The sequence below is a fragment of the Lampetra planeri genome, chromosome 5 (genome assembly GCF_965212315.1).
Source record: "Lampetra planeri chromosome 5, kcLamPlan1.2.h2, whole genome shotgun sequence".
NCBI lineage: Eukaryota > Metazoa > Chordata > Hyperoartia > Petromyzontiformes > Petromyzontidae > Lampetra > Lampetra planeri.
Genome location: NC_136111.1, coordinates 1760842 through 1782112, shown reverse-complemented (window position 1 = coordinate 1782112; position 21271 = coordinate 1760842). Strand labels below are relative to the sequence as shown.

At 51.4% G+C, this 21271-nt stretch overlaps 1 protein-coding gene across 3 annotated transcripts in view; it reads left to right on the top strand.

Annotated features, from left to right (window-relative positions):
• Positions 1 to 340: 340 nt before the first annotated feature.
• Positions 341 to 21271, top strand: part of MSRA (methionine sulfoxide reductase A) — a 94971-nt gene continuing 74040 nt past the window's right edge. The window contains exon 1 of one of the 3 annotated variants that reach the window (XM_078594027.1): positions 341 to 1075. In XM_078594027.1, the coding sequence (XP_078450153.1) occupies positions 910 to 1075 (166 nt within the window). In that variant the 5' untranslated portion in view covers positions 341 to 909. The remainder of the gene's footprint in view (positions 1076 to 21271) is intronic. The other 2 variants (XM_078594026.1, XM_078594025.1) reach the window with 2 other exon arrangements.

The following is a 21271-nucleotide window of genomic DNA, read 5'->3' as shown; positions in this document are numbered from 1 at the left end:
CCCCGTGTAGCCTTCACAGACGTTTTGGGCAAGTGCTGTTAGCGAGCACCTATGAAGGCCGTCAAGGTGCAAACGGGGGTGGGTGGCCAGCACCACGCCCGGCCGCCTTTGTCTCCCAAGTGGAGATGTTTTTACACACCACACCAGGTACTCATTTTAGGCTCAGTCGACCTAGGGGAGGCCCATGACTTGTCACAGGTGTTGGCCGTGAACGCGTCAACCACTACACTTTCGCTCCCCACTACACGTCACACGCACGCACGTACACACAGCTACCTGAGTACGTTACACGATGTTTGAGCACACGTGAGCATACCGCGCGTGGCAGCACACGGAAACACACGTGATCTGTTTGAATGCTGTACACGTGACAGTTCGTGCAGTCTGCGAGAGTACACGCGGCCCGTGTGAGTGTACGTGGGAGCACACGTGGTCTGTGTATACACACGTGGTGTGTGTGTGTGGACGTGGGAGCACACGTGGTCTGTGTGTGTGTGTACACACGTGGGAGCACACGTGGTCTACAGTGCGTGTGCACGTGTTTCCGGGTCCGTTCCGCCTCGTGTTGTGTATCGCGCTGCACTGTAGTAGCTGAAGCCGCGGCTCCGCGTGTCTCGGTGTGTCTCCCTGTGTCTCTCTGCGTCTCTCTGCGTGTCCCTGTCTCTCCGCGTGTCTCTCCGCGTCTATCCCCGTGTCCCTGTCTCTCCGCATGTCTCTGTCTTAACGTGGCTCCGTCTCTGTACTTGTCCCGGGCCCTGAGTGTCTCGATCCGTCTTCGCGCTTCTCTGCGTGTCTTGAGTGGTTTTTGTTGTCTTCCCCGTGTCTAAATCCGTGTCTCCGTGTTTCCCCCACGTCTCTCCGTGTCTCTCCCTGTCTCTCCTACACAACCCTCGCGTCTCGGCGTCACGCATGCTGTCCACCTGCCCGCGTCTGTCTCGGCTCTGGCCCCTGTCGCTCTCCTTGTCTCTGTCTTTGTCTCGAGTCTTTGCCGCCATGGGGGACAGCTCGTCACGGGTCTCCATGGTCTCCCCGGACCGCGCCCTGCCCGGCTCCGTGGAGCGCATGGCGGTGTCCGGTACCAGCCCCACACCATCGGACACTCCACACACCACACACACACCACACACGGACACACCACACACACACGGACACACCACACACACCACACACGGACACACCACACACGGACACACCACACACACACACCACACACACACACCACGGACACTCCACACACACCACACACGGACACACCACACACACACGGACACACCACACACACACACCACGGACACACCACACACACCACACACACACCGCACGGACACACCACATCACACACACCACACACACATCACACACACACCACACACACACACGGGGCAGGCCTCGGGAGAGGCACGGTCTGGAAGGCCAGGGCCAGTGGCCTTAGGGCATGGCCGAGATCGGAGAACAGGGCTTGTAGCTGTAGGCCTCGGCAAGGTATGGTAAAAGTTAAAAGGTAACAACAACGAGCCTATTTTTACCCTACCTTTTACCTTACCACAATACAATCACTCTACCCTACCTTTTACCCTTTAGCAGGTAAGGTAAAAGGTAAAAAGCAACGAGCCTACCTTTTACCCTACCTTTTACCCATACCCCATACAAATTACCCGATTACAGGGTAATTACTAGGGAACCTCACATGAACAAGGTTTATAACGGTAAATGCTAGGTAGAGCGCTTTATTCATATAGAATACTCTCGATGATTCCAATTTTACACGCTTGTTGTTGTCATTGTTGTCGTTGTTGTATCCTCAAATCTTGTAACACAAATTTTACCCACTTCCTAATGTGGTATCGACTGCAAACTTGGTATACTTATGTCATACTGATGACAACACTATATCTATCATAAAATCCTTTTTTACATGTTATGTTGCGACTTGGGGCTAATTGTCCACTGTCAACTGACGTTGGCTGTAAATGGCCACAGTCCCTGACGTTGTGGCAAGCTTCGGGGCCACTTCCTGGAGTCGTGGAGTTCTGCCATTACGAGTACATTTAATAAAAGCGTGTTTTTAAGAAAGTTTAAAAAAAAAATATTACTTATTAAATGGAGGCCACGGACTGCGCCACGGAGCTTTTAGTGGTAAACAAGGTACCGTATTTACCGGGTAATACTTCGCGCTACCTTTACCCTACCCTTTACCTTACCCCTTGGCATGTCGACATCTTTACCCTTTACCTTGATCTTTTACTTGGTAAAACGGGTAAATTACCTTGCCTTGCCGAGGCCTACTTGTAGGACCACCCAAAGGGCAAGGGACCGTCCATAAATGACGTCATGCACCTAGGGGGGAGGGTGGGTCAGACATTTGTGACGATGTGTGACGAGGGGGTTGAGAAATGTGACAGTTCATCAGAATGCGCAACTTTAAATACATATGAACAACACGTTCTATTGAATTAAATAGATTTTTTAATAAATGTTTTCTGCTACAATATCAGAGTGCAGCGCCACATTAAATACGCACTACAATGACAATAGTTTAAAGCGATTTGAAGCATGTTTTATTTTCAAAATGGAAATATGCTTTTGGGGGGGGGCAGAGCTTTGTGACGTCATATTTGAGGGGGGGGGGGGGTCTGACTTGTGACGCCGTGTGACGAGGGGGGGGGGGTAAAAAATCGTCCAAAATCGCGTGACGTCATTTATGGACGGCCCCCAAGACGTTGGTGGGAGAGCAGGGAAGGGCATGGCCAGGAGATGTCTAGTATCTGGGAGGGCACGGCTGGAATGAACACGACTCGGAGTGTAGATCTCCAGGGAGCTTCACCGGAGGGCTGGGCCAGAGAGTAGACCCAGTTCTTGGGAGGGCAAGGCTGGAAGGGGGGCCATGGTTTGTAGAGCTACAAAGTGTGGAGGTCTCAGAGGGCAAGGCTGGATGAAGGGTGGTGGTGTGGAGGGTGTGGAGGGATGTTGACCTTCAAGGGCATGGCTGGACAGAGGTGGACAATCCGCATTGGGATTGCAGTGCTGGTGAGGGCGAGCATCGTGAAGTAACCGAGGCAAGTCACGGGTTCGAGTTGATGAATGCCCTTTGGCTTTGCCCCCGTCCAGCGGAATTCCTCGCTTGCGTAACTCCGAGATGAACACATCACACCACGGGTCTAGCCACTTGCGCCACTCACTTTGTAAGTAGCAGTCCACGAAGTCGACTTTGTATATTTGCTGAGAAGCCCAATCGAAACGTCACATTTTACGTATGGGGCCGTCCATAAATGACGTCACGCACCTGGGGGGGGGGGTTCAGATATTTGTGACGATGTGTGACGAGGGGGGGGGGGGTGAGACATTTGACGTCACATCAAAATACGCAACTTTAAATAAATATAGACAACACGTTCTACTTAATTAAATAGACTTTTTAATAATTTTTTTCTCCTACAACATCAGAGTGCAGCGCCACATTAAATACGCACTACAATGACAATAGTTTAAAGCGATTTGAAGCATCTTTTATTTGTTTTGGGGGGGGGGGGGGCAGAGCTTTGTGACGTCATATTTGAGGGGTGGGGGGGGTCTGAATTTTTGTGACGCCGTGTGACGGGGGGGGGTCAAAAATCGTCCAAAATCTCGTGACGTCATTTATGGACGGCCCCTAACATTGCGTGGCATGTGAGAGGACACACACGTGGTTTGTCAGTACAGTGCTGTACACGAGCTGGTAGTTGTAGCTTTATTCTCCCGGATTACAGTTTGCGATGTGAAGCATCATTGTTTTCTCTTGTATTCATATTCGTTGGGTCTTTTGGTAAAGTCACGGAGATAGGTTCAAAGTAAAATAGCAAACCTATCTACAGTACGTGACTTTACCGAAAGACCCAAAGAATATGAATTCGTGCAGTCACGAAAGCTTTAAGTCAACAATTCTCGTGACTTCTCGTGAATGGTAGCGCCTCTGGTGGCAGCAGGGGTCACCCGAACCAATTGGTGAACAATTAACGTTTCATAATCATTATCATTCGTGTGATATTCCCCCAGACCAGGGGTCGGCAACCAAAATAACAAGAAGAGCCATTTCTTTCCAATTCGGTACAAAATTCAGTATTTCAAGAGCCGCAATGCATCTGAGTACATACTGTACATACGTACATATCGTCAAGAAGCAGCCCGTAAAGAGCCGCATGCGGCTCCGGAGCCGTAGGTTGCCGACCCCTGCCCCAGACGATTGTGTGGCCTGGGTTCAGTATATATGTGTATTGGTCGCCTGTGCATCAGTTACTGTACTCCGTTATGAGACCTTAGGAGTGATGAATCTTTGAATATGCTCGACTGGTCCCTGCCATAGGAATGTTGACTTTCCAGCACTGGCTCGGTACTGTCGTTGTCTCTGGTCATCAGCACGTCATGATTGATGTTAAACGCTTGATGTGTTTTTAAAGTTGAATTACTTGGTAAAATACTTTTGGGATTTAGTTCGATGCAGTTTTCAGTTAATCCGAAAATGCGTCAGTCATGCAATAATATTGAGAGGCTTAAGAGTTCCAGGAATGTGAATAGTGATTTATTCAATAATTAATTTAAACCATTTACATTTTTTCTATGTTAACTTTCGCATCGATAGTGTTTTTTATACAATACAGGTTCATGTATGTTGAACTTCTTTCGCACCGTACGTAGCCAACCTGCGCTAATCCTTTGCTTTACTATACTATACTCTAACGTGTCGCTTCTTTGCTACCCGCAATCCTTCACAACAAACCTGCACTGACCATCGCGGCGAAGTATGGTCAAATCACTCAGCAGTGGATGGACACAACACAATTGCTTACTGATGATACACACACACTTGGGCTGCTTGGCTCCAGGCCGTCCGAGTGGGAAGCTTTTCATTTGTCCTTTCCTAATCACTGTTATAAGCACATATTTTGTATTTATATATCTATATATATAAAATCGCAAATCTGTCTGTCTGTCTGTGTGTGTGTCTGTGTGTCGCCGGACCATACGCAGTTTCATTGGACGAAATGTGAGGGATTTGCGACACACGATTGGTCCGTTTGGTTTTCCACGGCGGTTGCCCCTGGCAACGGGTAGCGACGCATTCGCTGCGGGGTGGACGCCATTTTTAATTCCCGTTAAAAATATGCGCACGCATTAACACGCGACTCTGAGGTAAATTCATCAAAGTTTCACGTCCTCTTCACTCCCACCCCACCCCAATGTGTGCAATTACTATTATAGGGTCGGTAGATAATAAAATTATAGCGATTAGACAGTATTATTGTAGCGCGGGGGGGGGGGGGGGTAACGGCCCCAGTACCCAGCCTCAGCCGGGTGGGCAATCTAGGCGAGGCCGGAGGCTCTGCACGGTACTAGGCCTCGACACCCCACCACACTATAGGCCGTACATATTACTGCACAGCGGCCGAGGAGATCGTGGCTGGGGGGGGGGGGGCAGGGGTAGCAGCCCATCTGTGTATATATGTAAGGTTATTAAGAAATATATTTTTCACCCGGGCAACGCCGGGTACTTCTGCTAGTATTTTATATATAAAATCGCAAATCTGTGTGTCTGTCTGTCTGTGTGTGTGTCTGTGTGTCGCCGGACCATACGCAGTTTCATTGGACGAAATGTGAGGGATTTGCGAGACACGATTGGTCCGTTTGGTTGCCCCTGGCAACGGGTAGCGACACATTCGCTGCGGGGTGGACGCCATTTTTAATTCCCGTTAAAAATATGCGCACGCATTAACACGCGACTCTGAGGTAAATTCATCAAAGTTTCACGTCCTCTTCACTCCCCCCCACCCCAATGTGTGCAATTACTATTATAGGGTCGGTAGATAATAAAATTATAGCGATTAGACAGTATTATTGTAGCGCGAGGGGGTGGGGTAACGGCCCCAGTACCCAGCCTCAGCCGGGTGGCCAATTTAGGCGAGGCCGGAGGCTCTGCACGGTACTAGGCCTCGACACCCCACCACACTATAGGCCGTACATATTACTGCACAGTGGCCGAGAAGATCGTGGCTGGGGGGGGGGGGGGGCAGGGGTAGCAGCCCATCTGTGTATATATGTAAGGTTATTAAGAAATATATTTTTCACCCGGGCAACGCCGGGTACTTCTGCTAGTATATTTTATAAACTTGCAATGCACCCTCTGGAAGGAATTAGCGACACGTCTCATGCCAAGAAGCAGCTAAGAAGCAGTCTTGAAACTTGGGTTTGCCACCTGTCCTGACTTTCCCAGGATTGTTCACGAGTTGAGGTTGCTGCTACCCTGGATGAATCTGGCAATCATCCCAGAACATTAAAAGCCCATTATTTTGTAAATTGCTTAATATTTTTTTTTAATAACAGGGCAGCACTCAAGAAAATGCATTTGCTTGGAGTTCTCGCCTATTCGGTCACGTGAGATGTTTGTCTTCCCATAATATCCCAGATTTTTGTACCTCAGCGGTGGCAACCCTACCTGCAACTCGGCGAGGTTTTTCGTAACAAGTAAATAAACAAATATTCACATAAACACAACATTTTTGGTAAATGCTTGTACAGGCGGTATAACTTTTTCAATATTGTCCAGTCTTTTTCTTCCCCGGACCCTTTCAGCTCGAATAAATGGCCATTAATCAGCCAGGAGGAACACATTGTGCACTCATCTCACGACGTTGAACCATTTTTATCGCATCGCGAACCGAACTCAAATGAGTTACCCCTCGGGCAACGTTTCTTATTTCCAGAGTTCGTTTAAGTGTCACCTGCCCCCCCGTGCACCCCCACCACCCTGTTTGCAAATCATTACACAGCGGTTGAAAAACAGCACGGTCGTGATAACAGTCCCTTCACGTGTGAGTGGACCTGGCCCATTCGACCCTTGGGGGTGAACTTTGCTTCAACGCCGGTGAGATTTGTCCCCAGTTTGCCTTTGCCAGATAAGAGAATGGCGCTTGTTTCGCGAGTTCTCCTGTGCACCCGCAGATCCGCCGCGTCCGTGAGCTCCGCTGCCACGTGGATACGAGTTCACTTTAATTTGCCCGGCGGGAAAACGCAATCTTGCTTCGTAGCTGGCGTGGGCTTGTGCGAGGTTCAGCTTCGGATAGAAATTAGCGCAGCAGCAGCGGCGTTTGGTGGGAATGTCTGCCGCCCACATTGTATTTAGAAAAACACTTGTGAGGCTTCGTTGCCTCGGTCAGTGTCGCGTGTGAATTTTAAACGCGATGGCCGTGCGTCGAATTTCATTCTATTATTGAGGAAGCGGATCGCTTTTTTATTTGCTGTACTCAAAGGCAAGTCGATGCATCTGTCTCTCCGTCCATACGTTTTGGATAGATGGCCGGTGTGGTGAGCCCCCTGGTGTGGTGAGCTCCACGGTGTGGTGAGCCTGCACGCTTGACTACGTGAGCGATTTGGCGTTAGTGCGCGCACGCGACTCTTGCGTGCGTTGGCACGCTTGCGAGTTTCGCCGCGCGCATTTATTTTCACCGTCAAACTCTCCATGGCCGCCAGAGGCTCGTGTAATTGACTGGCCTGCCGGCTAGTCTTCCACAATAGTTTTTTGTTCTATGCGTTATTTGACCACCCTCACAAATAATTATTCTTATCACTGCGCTGTTCAGTTTATTTTCTGGAATCTTGGGGCTTGGCAGCAGAGTTTAAGACTGGCAGATTGGGCAAGCGCTGAGAGGTGTTGTTGTTTTTAAATAATCCTGTATGATTGTTTAAACACGCCGCACGGTGTGGCGTGTTTTTTAGTTATCACTTGATTAGCTCGTGGTGTAGCGTGCGAATGGCTTTATTGGTGTTGTAATGTTTTAGTTGTATTTCACGTCGTTCGTGCAAATTGCATTTCACAATTGCTGAGGAACCACGGGCACGTATCAAGCCAGCCAGGCGGTGCGCCGGTGCCAATTGCCCAGTCTGTGCAGTCCTCTATATATTAAGATGTTACCAGCCAATTCATAAGTATTTTACGCTAGCTTGTTTGCCTGTCCTAGGATGGAAGCTGTAATATTTACGAAAAAATTGAGCAGAGTATAATACTTGTGTAAATGTAATGGCAGTGAATCTTGCACAAAAGTAAGTCATCAAACACTTCACTGCAGTTCACTGTCGCACTGTATTAATGGCAGTGAATCTGCCACAAAACGAAGTCATAAAACATCTCACTTCATGTCACTGTAGCACTTTATATATCTGACCTTCAATTTGTTCAAAGTCACTGCTCTGATACTTTATTCTCTTCTGCTTTCGGACGCTGGGGTTGAAATAAAATGGAATTCGATACCATATCTGGAAAATCACCGAGAAATGTCTATTTTACCATAATGTAGAAGCATAAATTAGACTTACCTTTTGTCTCAAGTGCTGAAGAAATACATAAGACACCAAATGCACTTTGTTGCTGCGTATAATTATTTATTAGATTAACTCTCAATAAAGAAACGTCAAACTTAAAGCGAATTTCCGAATTTTTTTTAATTTCTGCTCGACCTTCTGCCTGAGTGTAAAAATCCACCCGCTCATGACTATTAATGACGGGGGGGGGAGTGTGGCATTGTGGGGTGACGTCACGCGCGTTACACACAAACAGACATTCTTGGCTCATTTATACATGTGTAATAACAATAGAGCCTGCATGCGGTGTGAGGGGACTGGTGGCCACGGGAGGTAATGCCGGGGGTATCAGTTGTGAGTGCGAAGGGACTGGTAGCTACGGGAACGTTCTAGAAGGGAGCGGGGTCAGGTGACGGAAGAGGACGGCGGAGTCTGCCGGTAGAGCGAGCGTCCAGAGTCAGCTAGAATGATCGAGAAGGGGGGCGTGGCCTCGTGTCGGTATATAAGGGAGAGATACGTGGGAGACTGGGCTGTTGCAGTGGGATCTCCGCCTGATGTCAAATGAACGCGCCTTCAATAAAGTGCCATCTCAAGAGAAGTGTGTCAAGTCGTCATTACACATGCAGGAATTAACAGGAGGCACCTGGAGACAATCCATGTGTGTGAGGGGGCAACACTTTCATCCCATACAAAAGGCACAGATGATATTATTCCGCACTGCACCGTCTTCTCGTGATCAGCCAGGGTATGGCACCTCAACACCCAAGGGAAGGGTATTTCGAAACGTTTGTACGATCCACCAACCCTCTCTGCCTCCACGGCGCTGCATGACAGGCTACGTCCGTAGCCACCGCCGCCTGGCTAAATTTTTTTTGCAGTCCTTGCAGAGAATCTCGCGTTTATCGATCGCACGCTCGCGCTCGCATGATTATTTTACTCTGCCGGTCTGACACCCATGGCGGGAAGCTGCCGTTGATCATGTTGACTTAAACTCGGGCCAGCGTGCGGCGTATGGTTTGGGAAACGCAGCTTACGGTGTTATTAAGGGCTACTTATTGCAGCGTTCAGAAAATATCTGTCTTGTCGGTTGGTCCGTTGGTCTGTCTTTCTGAGGACATTTTCCACGTTATTACGAAGAAAACTATAAAATCCCAAAACCGTTTGTGATGAAACTCACAGCGCAGCTCACTGATATGAATATAATTTTGGATTTTTTTGTTGTTATTACCAAGATTGCAAATCAAATACTTTCAAGAAAGCGTTTTAAACATCGCTTGATCGTGGGAGATGGCGGCGTCTTGGGGAAGCCTTCATCCAGCAGTGGATTGACCATGGCTTTTTTTTTCAATATTTTCCAGTAATTTTTTCCCGAATCCTTTCACTGTACTGTCGTGATAGGCGAGCGAGTCAGCGCAAGCGTACGTTTGTGCCATCGCGTGCCTCCGTGCAAGTTGAATTCCCTAACAAAATGGAGGCTCCCACAATGAATCGGCTTGACAGTTTGCTCTGTGTTCGAATTATCAAAATTGGTTATTGGCACAAAAGAGCACACTGCGGCGTACACATCGCGATGTGTAACTTGCCGTGTCGTAGCCAACTGGGGTACAATAACTCTTTTTGCGAGGGCAGTCGGGCAAAAAAATGAGGCATTACTGGACAATGAGCGTCATAATTTACCGCTTTTTTTTTGCCACGGCACAATCATGGAGCATAAAGTAAGTCGATCAAATGCAAACTCGACGTCGTAAATCCGAGTTCAAATTCAATCTGACCTCTGGCGTTAGTGATAATTTGCAGCGCGGCATTTGCATATTTGATTCACATTCCCGCTCGAACGCTCGGCACGGACGCACGCACGCGCGCACACATTATTTAAACGCGGTCATTATTTCCCAAAATTGATTGTAAATCTTTCTTCTCGTTTAGAACCCCCGATCATTTTGAAGTGCGGATAACGCGGAGCTGTTAGCGGAGATATAATGATGTGCCTTCCGTCTTTGAATTAGGCGGCTCCTCGAAAGCGGCGCGCGGTGTTCAAACGGACGTGGCGAACCCGGCAGACGTCTGGGCGCCGATAATGAGGCTCGTGGTGCGGCGCCCATGGATGCTGCCCAACGAGCCCTGCCCGTCGGCTGTGGGCACTGCCCATTGCCCGCTGCCCTTCGGCCGCGGGCGCTGCCCTTCGGCCGTTGCGCATTGGGCGCAGAGGCTGCTCGTGCTCTCGCTCCTCTCTCGCACGCCACCATCGCCCGGTGCCACGGCGCCATCGCTCGCTCGCGAGGTTGCTCGCATCGTTGTTTTTTTACGATTTGCCGCTAACCCGCATAGGAATTTAGGCACGTACAGAAACGTCCAGAGAAATGCATTCGAATTGTTTAACTTTTTGACTGCCGTGACAGTGGTGTGTCGTGTTCAGCACAACTTGACTTTGTGATCGCTCGCGTGAGGATGCATCACATGGACGCACGCACTGTATTTATTTGAAATACAGCGTGTGTGTGCAATGCGTCGTGATTGTGACAATGGATTTAAATCGACAATGAGATCGTCTCACGTGTGCCCAATATTAGTGGTGGACCAATGCCCACTTTGACCGTTTGTTATAGACGATCAGTTTTAACGGCACGCGCGTCGACTTGATGTGCGTAAGAATTGACTATTCCTGGAAATGTCCGAATGCTACCTTTGGGCGATTGGAAAGAAAAAACCAGGACAATTGCAGCAGACGACGCAAATGAGGACAATGCACACGAGACCCACGGTATAAACCACTGTTCCCTCATGCAAATGCCTCTAGGCTAACGGAACGAACGATACGTATGTCCTTATGTATGTGGAATTTATTTCGCACCGTACGTAGCCAACCGTGCCGATCGGAGGTGTGGATGATGTTGAGGCAGGCAGTGCGAACTGACACGGACGGTACGAAACGATATAACAAAATAATCGATCCTGACGTGGAATCGTGTCGCCCCCTCACCGGGCCACCCTCCACCACCCCGTGGCAGAATGGCGGCGGCTCGCTGCTAAGGGACGTGCGGAGTGGGGCAGGGTGTAAATGGGCGCGTGCGGACTCGCGGAGTCACGCGGCAACACGAGACCTCGCGCCACCGCCACCCCCGCTGTCCGCTCTCGAGGGGCGCGGCTCGCAGGGCCTGCCCTTGATCTCCGCGACTGAGCCTCGGGGAGCTTTGTGTGTGTGTGCGCGTGGCGCGCGGCCCTGGTCTCTGCCGCCGACGCTGATTTCCCCGGCTTGTTTAATTAAATCTTGCGCTCCGGCCTCAACGAGCGCGGGGGTTGTGGGATTGCCGCCGATCGGCGCCGGCGGTGATTGTGCCGCGGTTGATTGCGTACGCTGCGCGTGCGTTGAATTGTGTTTGTGGCCGCTACGTGCGTAAATTGTGAGACCCGTCCTGCTGTTGGACGAGTTATGATAATCGATAGCGCGGTTCTCTCCTTTGTACGTGTGTATGTATGTTGAACTTCTTTCACACCGTACGTAGCCAACCGTGCTAATCGGAGGTGCGGGGGAGGGACAAAAACGCCCGCCTGTCTCATCCGTACGTGTTGCTCGTTCTGTCTCATTCGTTCCGTTAGCCTAGAGGTTCCGCTCGCATATGATTTACATATGATTTGCATAATGGTAGAGGGGTGGCACAGTGGTTAGTACACTGCCCTATGAATCTGGCCACCTGAGTTTGATCCCTGGCCACAGCTAGTGTTGTTGACGAATGAGATCTTTCACCGGGGGAGGCTTTCATCCACCAGTGGATTGACAAAGGACAGCGAATACATTTGTTCGGAATATTTATTTTGTAGGCTCGTGATTTGGGCGCACCTCCTGCAAGCGTGGGGATCGATTTTGACCGATGGATTTCGATCGTTCTGATGCCGAGCGTGGGGTTCAAAATCCTCCCATTTGTTTTGTTTAAACTGGGATTGGAGGAGTCATTTTCATGGGCGGGATGACGCCTTCCCCGCTGCCATTTTACCGACTTGGCCTCTCTCATTTACAGCAGCAGCAGCGGCGGCGGCGGCCGCGACGGCTGCGCAGACATACGATCCCGACTCTTTTGAGAAATGTAGATGGAATCTTGAAATATTATAGGGTCGTCTGTCGCGGGACGGCAATAAACAAGTTATCAATCGATGGAGATTGAGGGACTGCGTGCCCTTGGGCACGGTGCCTCCTGTTTCACCCTGATCGCTCAATAGCGTGACGTTACGGCGGCGGAGGAAGCGGCGGCGGAGGAAGCACAGCGCTGAATTTTTCATGGGTCTCGCTCGGAGGCTTTGTGTGGGTTTGTGCGGGGTGAGCGAACGGACGAGAGCCGGGACGACGACGCGTGCGGAGTCCGTCGTTTGGAATCGATTCCCTCTTTATGCTCGTGACGCGCGCGTCGAACGAGAATTTTATCGGTTGTCTTTTTACGACTCTTGCAACGATACCCCAATATCACATTTTGGGTATCGGTGAGAATACAATGTCCAAACAGCACAACAACAACAAAATAATGATCAACAATGCAAAGGACAGTAAAGACCAGGCATGTGGCGCCACAGAGGCTCATCGATTTAAATGTATTCTTGCGCTCGCGATGCTTGCCTCCCATTGTACGTGTGACAATCAATTATCTCCAGTTGATGCAAACGTTATGCAAAGCATATGGTCGTGTAACATCGGGGCTTGTGGAGAGAACCAGGTTGTACTCGTGAGACAGAAGAGATTTCTGAAGGTGCCAAAGAGATGGCGAAAACAAACGAGACAAAAAAACGGGCGGTCGGAATCGCGTCCCCCGTCCCTGCGACCCGCCGAGGTGGTGGTGGTGGCGCCGCCATTCACCCCTAGACCCCCGAACCTCGATCCAGCACGGTCCTCACAAATCGGGGTCCACGGGTCAACCCAACGGGCCTCGTCGCTGGGCGCGAGCACGACGCGAACCCGTCGGGCGCGACGTGTGTGGCTCGGAGGGCGGCCGTTCTCTACGCACGCGACGGGGCGTCGATATCGATCGGGACGGACGCGCCTGCAGCGCCGGGCGGTGGTGGGAACGCGCCGATGGCGGGGAAACGCTTTCCCCTCTCCTCCGTGGGCTCTCTCGCCAGCCGCGCTCTTTTCTGCGGAATAAGTCATCGGGGCGTCTTGCGGTCCCGCATGCCGCAGTAATGTCGCAGTGACACCGCAGTTACCCCTGGGTTACGCAGCAGTTACCCCTTTAATTACCCCACAGTTACCCCTTAGTTACGACGCAGTTAACGAACAGTTACCTCACAGTTACCCCTCCGTTACCCTTCCGTTACGCCGCAGTTACGTATCCTGCAATTGCCACGTACGTCTGCGTCCTTAAAGCAGGATTTTAAATCAAACCACCTCGACGACTTGCCCTGTGAGCCTCGAATGTTTCTTGGCATCCAATAAATAATAACATCCCCCTCCCCGTACCCTCCCTCTTCCCTCCCCTACCCACCCCACGTCTCTCACCGCCACCTCTGCCGTCCGCGCTCCGCGTTTTTTGATTGCAACCGCACGGTTGCTATTGTCGGTGCCTTCCCCCCCCTTCCCCAAATGTTCGCGCACAAAAGACGGCGCGTCGCGTGCCGTGGACTCCTCGCGGCGCGGGGACGAGCGGAAGGCCGGCGCTGCCCTTCGCCCCCCCCCCCCCGCAGGCCGCTGTGGATCTGTGGAAGCGCGCCCTCGCCTTTGTCTGCCGCTCGGCGTGCGTGCAGGTGCACTTGCCGCGGCTGCTGCGTCTGGCTGCCCTCCCTTTGTCAGCGGTGCGGCGTGCGCGAGTCGCCGCGTTGCCCCGAGCATCGAACAACGATCGCCACCCCCCCTCCCCCTGCACCCCCCCTTACTAAGATCCGATCATTCGTTGCGATTGCAGGGTTGGTATTGTTTAGTTTCGCGAGCCGGTGATTGGGATTGTTATTCCGTTGCGGTGTTTTGTACGATCCGCGGGGCTACCGGTGTTGCCGCCTTGTCGTGCACGGCATGCTGGGATTACACGTCGCCGTCAAAAAGCCACAGATGGAGGCCGCTTCTGGATTGCACGGACGTGACGGCACTTGCCCCTGCAGCGGTCTGTTCAAGACTTCACGGGGGATCTTTGTCTTTGTGGGAAAAAATCCCCATGTTTGGTTGTTTTCATTGAGATGAAATGGCCGTTTATCACTCAATACCGCCCCATTGTGCTGCGCCAGATGAGCCGATTAATGGGACATTTGATTCACAGAAGAGACGTAATTGGAGGGCCTTCATCTTTACACATGTATCAATAACGATTCCCGTTTTTAAACCATTTCATCAACAAAGCGTTGAAGGGCACTTGACTGGTCGTCCCCAAAGAGATAACGTTTCCCAATCTTCATTAGAATCTCATTGTTCGCACTATGCCCCCCGAGATACGAAGACTTCTCCTTTCGGAACTCTCCCCCGAAAGCGGCCCATCAACCCTGTGTTTGAGAACGGCCTGCGGTGTAGGGTGTGATATCGATGATCTACTTCTGAGGGTTGCTTTGATCATCGCCCCCCTTGTCCACACGGTGGGGGGACGCTTGCCCCCCTTCTCCAGTGCCCTGCCCGGAGAGGCGCTCCTCCCCGTGGCAATGGCAGCGACACCGTGGGCTCGCTCTGGGGGATGGGAGATGGAGCCACGGGCTTGGTGGCAAACCTCATTCGTGGCTGTTTTGCGTTCGTGTCTGCAGTCGTTGGGCCGAAACCATCGGCTCGCCATGTTCGAGGACGCGGTTTTAACCTCGGGCGCCCGAAACTCGGATTCTAAACCCTGGCTCTCGGCGGTGTTGGGTCAACATGGCCATTGTGGTCACCTGTTTTTTATTTTAGTGCCGTGCCTCCGATTAGCACGGTTGGCTATGTACAGAGCAAAATAAGTTCAACAGTCGTACGTACATATTTGTTATAATAATAGGGGTTTTCCCCTTTTTTCTGGCAACAAAACTGAAACCTTTTTACAAGGATTCATGTCTGCATTAACCACAATACTTGCAGTCAAAATGCAAACAAAAAACATACTATGATAGTATTTGCATTGTCCTTGAAACTGATTGGTCCACACCAGGGATGGCTTTCTTTTGAGCCTCGACCCAATTGGTGCTCGACCAGAGGACGCCAAGAGGCGTACAGCTCAAAGACAATGTACTATCAAAGTAATGAGGGCTCGGGGTAAGCATCTACATCATTAGACCTCCTTTGCCTGTACCAAAATATAATAATAGGGTTTTTTCTGGCAACAAAACTGAAACCTGGTGTGGACCAATCAGTTTCAAGGACAATGCATATATTATCATAGTGTGTTTTTTGTTTTCATTTTGACTGCAAGTATTGTGGTTAATGCAGACATGAATCCTCGTAAAAAGGTTTCAGTTTTGTTGCCAGAAAAAGGGGAAAAACCCTATTATTATATTTTGGGACTGGCAAAGGAGGTCTAATGATACATATTTGTTGTAGGCATGGGGAGGCCTTCATCCAGCAGTCGAAAATGCTGCTGATGATGACTACTATGGTAATTATAATGACGAGGCTAACGTTAATAATGATGATGACGACGATGACGACGGTGTTTGCAGTTAAATGTTCGCACGGTCAGTAAAGTTCATCATCGAATTGCCGCTCTGCAAAGACCACTCTGTCCATGAGCTACTTTCACGCTTCACAAAGGGGAGAGGCTCGGTGTATGTACGACGATAATGAGTCGTCTCCCTTGGGGATTTGAACTCGTGACCTTTTGATTGCCAGTGCTCCGAGCGCAGCGACACCAGCTTGGGTGATCATCAGACGACAACAGACAGGGCTGTTGATAACGGCCGTAGGAGGCAGAGAGTCGTACTGCGTGGTGGCGGTGACGCGCTGGAGGAGGCGTCGTGCTCAAAGCGTGCAATTTCAACTAAAATTAGCAACGTGTGCGGTTGTGAAGCAGGAGCCTGGTGGTACTGAAGAACAGTCGGTGCTCTCCGACAGCGGAACCTCGCCACACTCCTCACCACAGCCCTCAGCCGAGCCCTCACCACACTCCTGTCACACCGCACCCCTCCACATGACTTACTCATCACCCACACATCGCTCCCGATCACTTCCTTATCACTCCCACGTCACTCTCGCATCACTCCCCCATCACGCTCACGTCAATACCTACCCCCATCTTTCCCGCATCACTTTCCGATCACTCCCCGCTCACATCATCTCCACATCACTCCCCCCTCATTACCCCATCACCCGAAATCAACAACAACAACAACTTTCATCGCCATAGCTCCCCCTCACCCCAACATTGCTGCCCCCCCCCCATCACCTCCTCCCTGCCGCGGCACCATTATCGCGCGGTCACCAGCAGAGAAAAAAAACAGCAGTCGGAAATTGCGAGTAATTTCCTTTAATGTTGCCACATCTGTCGCTGGTTGCAATCATTTTCGTGAAATTGAAAAGCCCTGCCTTGGAACACTCTAAATGATGTAATTAAAACTGCAGGCACCTTCAAAAGAGGGGGGAGTCTGCAGCGACATCTCCCCCCCTCCCAAAATTGCAACTTGCTTTGCTATAAAAACAACAACAACAGCAGCAGCGTAATTTTGTGCCGTAATCCCCGCCGCTGCGTTTGGGGTTGTGACGCCGCGCCACGCCGCGCCACCCCCGTTGCTCGAGAGCCGTAAACGCGGGCGACGTGGAGCCCCGAGGCTTCTTCACAGCGCAGGGACGGCCGCGTCCGAGCCAGCCACATCCACATCCACGCGGAATGCGCAGAGGCAGCAAACGACCAGAAAACTGAAACTATAAACATATTTTAATTTTCTTTTTTACCAGGCAAGGCCCCACTGAACTCTATGTAGCTCTTTTTCAGAAGCGACCTGGCCGTCACAAATGATAGTTGAACGAAGTGGCTTATCATCATCACCACGTGGAAATGTATAGCAGCCGATTACTCTTAAATGCGTGACGCTGTTTCTAAATGAGGAGGGGAAAAACCGGAGGACCCGGAGAAAAATCCATGCGACCACTACAAATATACGGGTGTCGTCAGGATCGGGATCATACTCGCGACCTCCTGCATACCAGGCGAGGTAGTTAACATCTCATCACCGTGGCGCCCCACCCGGAACGCCCCCGAACTCGGAAAACTAAGCAAGGGTCGTGCCTGGATAAGTACTCGGATTAGAGACTGCCTGCGGAAATGCCAGGTGCCGTAGGCTTGCGCTGCGAGGTGGGCAGGAGACGGCTGTACAGAAACAGATTATCGAATCCATCCGTGCGGAGCTCTGAAGTGGTGTCTCCGGTTCCTTGCCACAAGAGGCCCGCGCACGCTCGTTCATGAAATTGCCAAGCATTTCGATGTGGCACGACCCTCCTGAAAAATAGTCATGAGACTTATTGTATCTTAAGGCCGATGGTTTATCATGATCAACATTGTTCTCGCTGGGAGTCTGTGTACGTAACGTTGCAGCAGTTTAATGATTGTTAGGCGCATGATATGTGCAAGATACGCGCATCGGCGCGCTCCCGCGTGCATGCTTGAATTTCGTAAACTTACAATTTACGCGAATTAAATTCAAACTGCTCGCCAGTGTTAGAATTTGGCTCGCGGAGCGGACAAAAACTGTACGAATGATTCTGCAACAAAAAAACCCGAGAGAAATAACGAGACTGTAATAGGTTCGCTCCTCGACTGAATCGCGACGGTTCATCGCGCGGCTCCTCTGGGGAATTCCCTGCCGCTCCTCTAACCCTTGCCGGATTCTAGAAGCGCGTTCACTGTACTCCTATTGCGTCTTCAGTTGTGCTGTTTGTTGCTGGGCATCTTGGCATGTTGGGCCTCTGGGCCTGCTTTTGTGCTCCCCAACTGTGATCATAACATGGAACCAGCGTGGGGCTAAAACTAAACTTTAAACAATTTTTTATTTCGCCAGGTAAGGCCCTCTGAGCTATGTAGCGATTTTCTTTTTTTTTAAAGAAGCGACCTGGCGAACACAGATGATAGCCTGAGAAAGTGTCTTCTCACGTGAAAATGTATAAGCAGCCAAATACTTTCAATGGCTGGTTTAGTATAAAGCCTACTGAGAGCTGCAGATCACTGCATCACCCACAATGCCCTAGCATCTCATCAGATCTCAGAAGCTAAGCAGCCATTTGAGCATGGATAGTGCTTTGATGGGGGGGACAGCCACGCAAGACAGCTGTTATAGGCTGCAGAGTTGGGGGCTACACGGTTGGGCACTCCGATGCCCGCCGTGTCTGTGCGTGGTGAAGTACGGTCAAATAACCCCCACGATCCGCACCACTTGGGAGGCCTTCATCCAGCAGTATAGAGACAAAGGGCTGCACGTGTACATTGCAAGCTGTGCGTGTGGAACGCGTTCTAGTACCTAGTGGGGAGTGGTGGCGCAGTGGTTGGTGAGCTGCGCTGTGAACCCAGCGACACGAGTGCGATGCCTGCTCATGGCAGCCAACACCGGTAAAGATTATCTGGTCCGGTCCCGGGCCTCCGCTAGGTCGACTCAGCCTCAAATGATGACTTGGTGCGGTGTGTAAACATCACCACGAGCGTGTCCTGTGCTGGCCTGCATAGGTGCTCGCTAATTGGACTTGCCCGAACAATTTGTTAGGGTTGGTTGGTGCGGTTGGTGTGGTTGTCTGGGTCTGGTTGGAGTGGTTGGTGTGGTTGGAGTGGTTGGTGCGGTTGTTGTGGTTGGAGTGGTTGTCTGGGTTTGGTTGGTGTGGTTGGAGTGGTTGGAGTGGTTGGTGCGGTTGGTGTGGTTGGAGTGGTTGGTGCGGTTGGAGTGGTTGTTGTGGTTGTGTGGGTTTGGTTGGTGTGGTTGGAGTGGTTGCTGTGGTTGGAGTGGTTGGTGCGGATGGTGTGGTTGGAGTGGTTGGAGTGGTTGTCTGGGTTTGGTTGGTGTGGTTATGGTGGTTGTCTGGGTTTGGTTGGTGTGGTTGTCTCGGTGCGGATGCTGTGCAGCCTATGCAGGCTCGCTCGCACGCTCTTGCTTGCGGGACACGTAGCCCGCCGTGCGATGGCTGAGCGCTCCTGGCCATAAATCTGTCGCGCCGCCTCTTGTCGTGATTAAAAATTCAGATGAGCGCGTGGCACGTGGAGGGATTAAAGACCTCTAAATTACCGCCTCTGCCACTCCTCTCGCCCATCCCTCCCGCCGCCGCCGCCGCCGCCCGGCACCGGGACGACCACTGCGACAAACAAACAAAAATGGAGTGCTCTCTGCAAGCGGCGTGCGAGCGGCTCGTCACGATGGGCCCCCGCCGGCGGATGGATCTTTCTCCGTCGAGGGACAATGCGGAAAAAGGTCTGGGGGTGGAGGGTGGGGCATGACGGCTGGGGGGACTGGAAGAGGAAATTAAAAAAAAAATGTTTCGCTCGCGTACCAATTCTCTAGCGGGCACGCGAATCGGCTCGCAGACCCGGGGCATCTCATCTGCATTCACGTAACGCCGCAGTCATTAACACATCAGAGGCCGCCGTCATAAATAATGAAAACAAATGCAGCGGGGCTAGGTTTTTCCCGATGATACCCCACCCCCATTCTCCCCCCGCCTCTCGATGTCTTTGGTAATTTAATCGAGCGTGACAAAAATAATCTGCGGTTCGAGTCGCCACCTCCTTTTTAATGTTGAACACGAGGACGAAACAAAGGAGGTGGTGGGTTTTTTTCTTACCCCCCCCCCCGCATCCATGCGACGCGAATGTTCATTTAAACAACCGTAATTGCGCGAGTATTTTTTTTTTACAAAAAATCACGACCGCCCTCGCTCTCTCGCTCGCTCCCTCCCTCCCTGCCCTCCGCGATGGACATCGTTGTTCTGGTGGTGCCTGCCAAATGTGCACGGTTCGTCACCAGACGAGACGTGGAATCGATTGGAAGGTGTCCCCCCCCTCCCTCTGCCCCGAGTGCTCCCGTAGCAAGGCGAGACGTGGTGACAGATTCGTTTTTTTGTTGCTTTATTCGCACGGGGACAATTATAGTTCCGAAAACGACGGTATTTTTGCACGCAAAATGCGTAATTTCGCTTCAGCACTTGTCGTTCGGAAAGGCACCTTCGCACGCAGCCAGTTACCATGCCAATAATCCGCTCGCCTGCAATTCTACTGTCTGCCACTGGTCCCGTTCTTGTGCAGCAGATCGTCCCAGTGCCACTATTTTAACATAATTTGTATTGTGTTCATTTGCTCGTGAAAACCTCACCGAGTCTCATGACTCGCGTTCAGGAGGGTCCTGCCAAGTTATCGCAGTCGGCAGACGATGATTGATGTGTACGAGGTTGTCCCAAAGGATCAAGGAGCTACTGAATCAGTCGGTGCGAAACCCAACACGCAGCTCGCAAACAGCGGGACTCTGGCCTCTGTCGTTTTTTCGGCAAGATTGGCAGCAAAACCACTCGCATGACGTAATCATTGTTTACGAAGATTTACGCTACGCACACGCGTGATCAGAACGCGCGATTTCGAATGCGAGTGCATGGGCGCGGACAAGCGCAGCGAAATCCCCGAGCAGCATCGAGGCTCCCTTAATGCACCGTCCTTTTTGATTTTACGCCGTGCACTTTGAACTCAAGCGGCAGGTGCTTAAGCGGACCACGTCACCGCGAGCGGATGGCCGACCGACCGACTGCTGTTTTGCCGGCCGATGCGGCCACCTGTTCCGATGTCGCGGCCGATGCCAGGCCCGGTGATATCGCGCCGCCGCGGTTCCGGCAAACGAGTCCCAGTGGCGCGCAGTGGGCACGGATCCGGCACTAACGTGGGCGGACGGCCGTCGCCGCAGGGACGTGGGGCTCCCCGGCGTGGCCCCGGCAAGGCCCTGGCACGGCCGCCAGAGCCACGCTTTGTTGGTGTTGGTTCATGGTGAACGCATCTCTACCTCTCCAGGGATAGCAAAGTGAGTCACACCTCTTGGTGGGGATGTAACTGTGCTGGTTGTC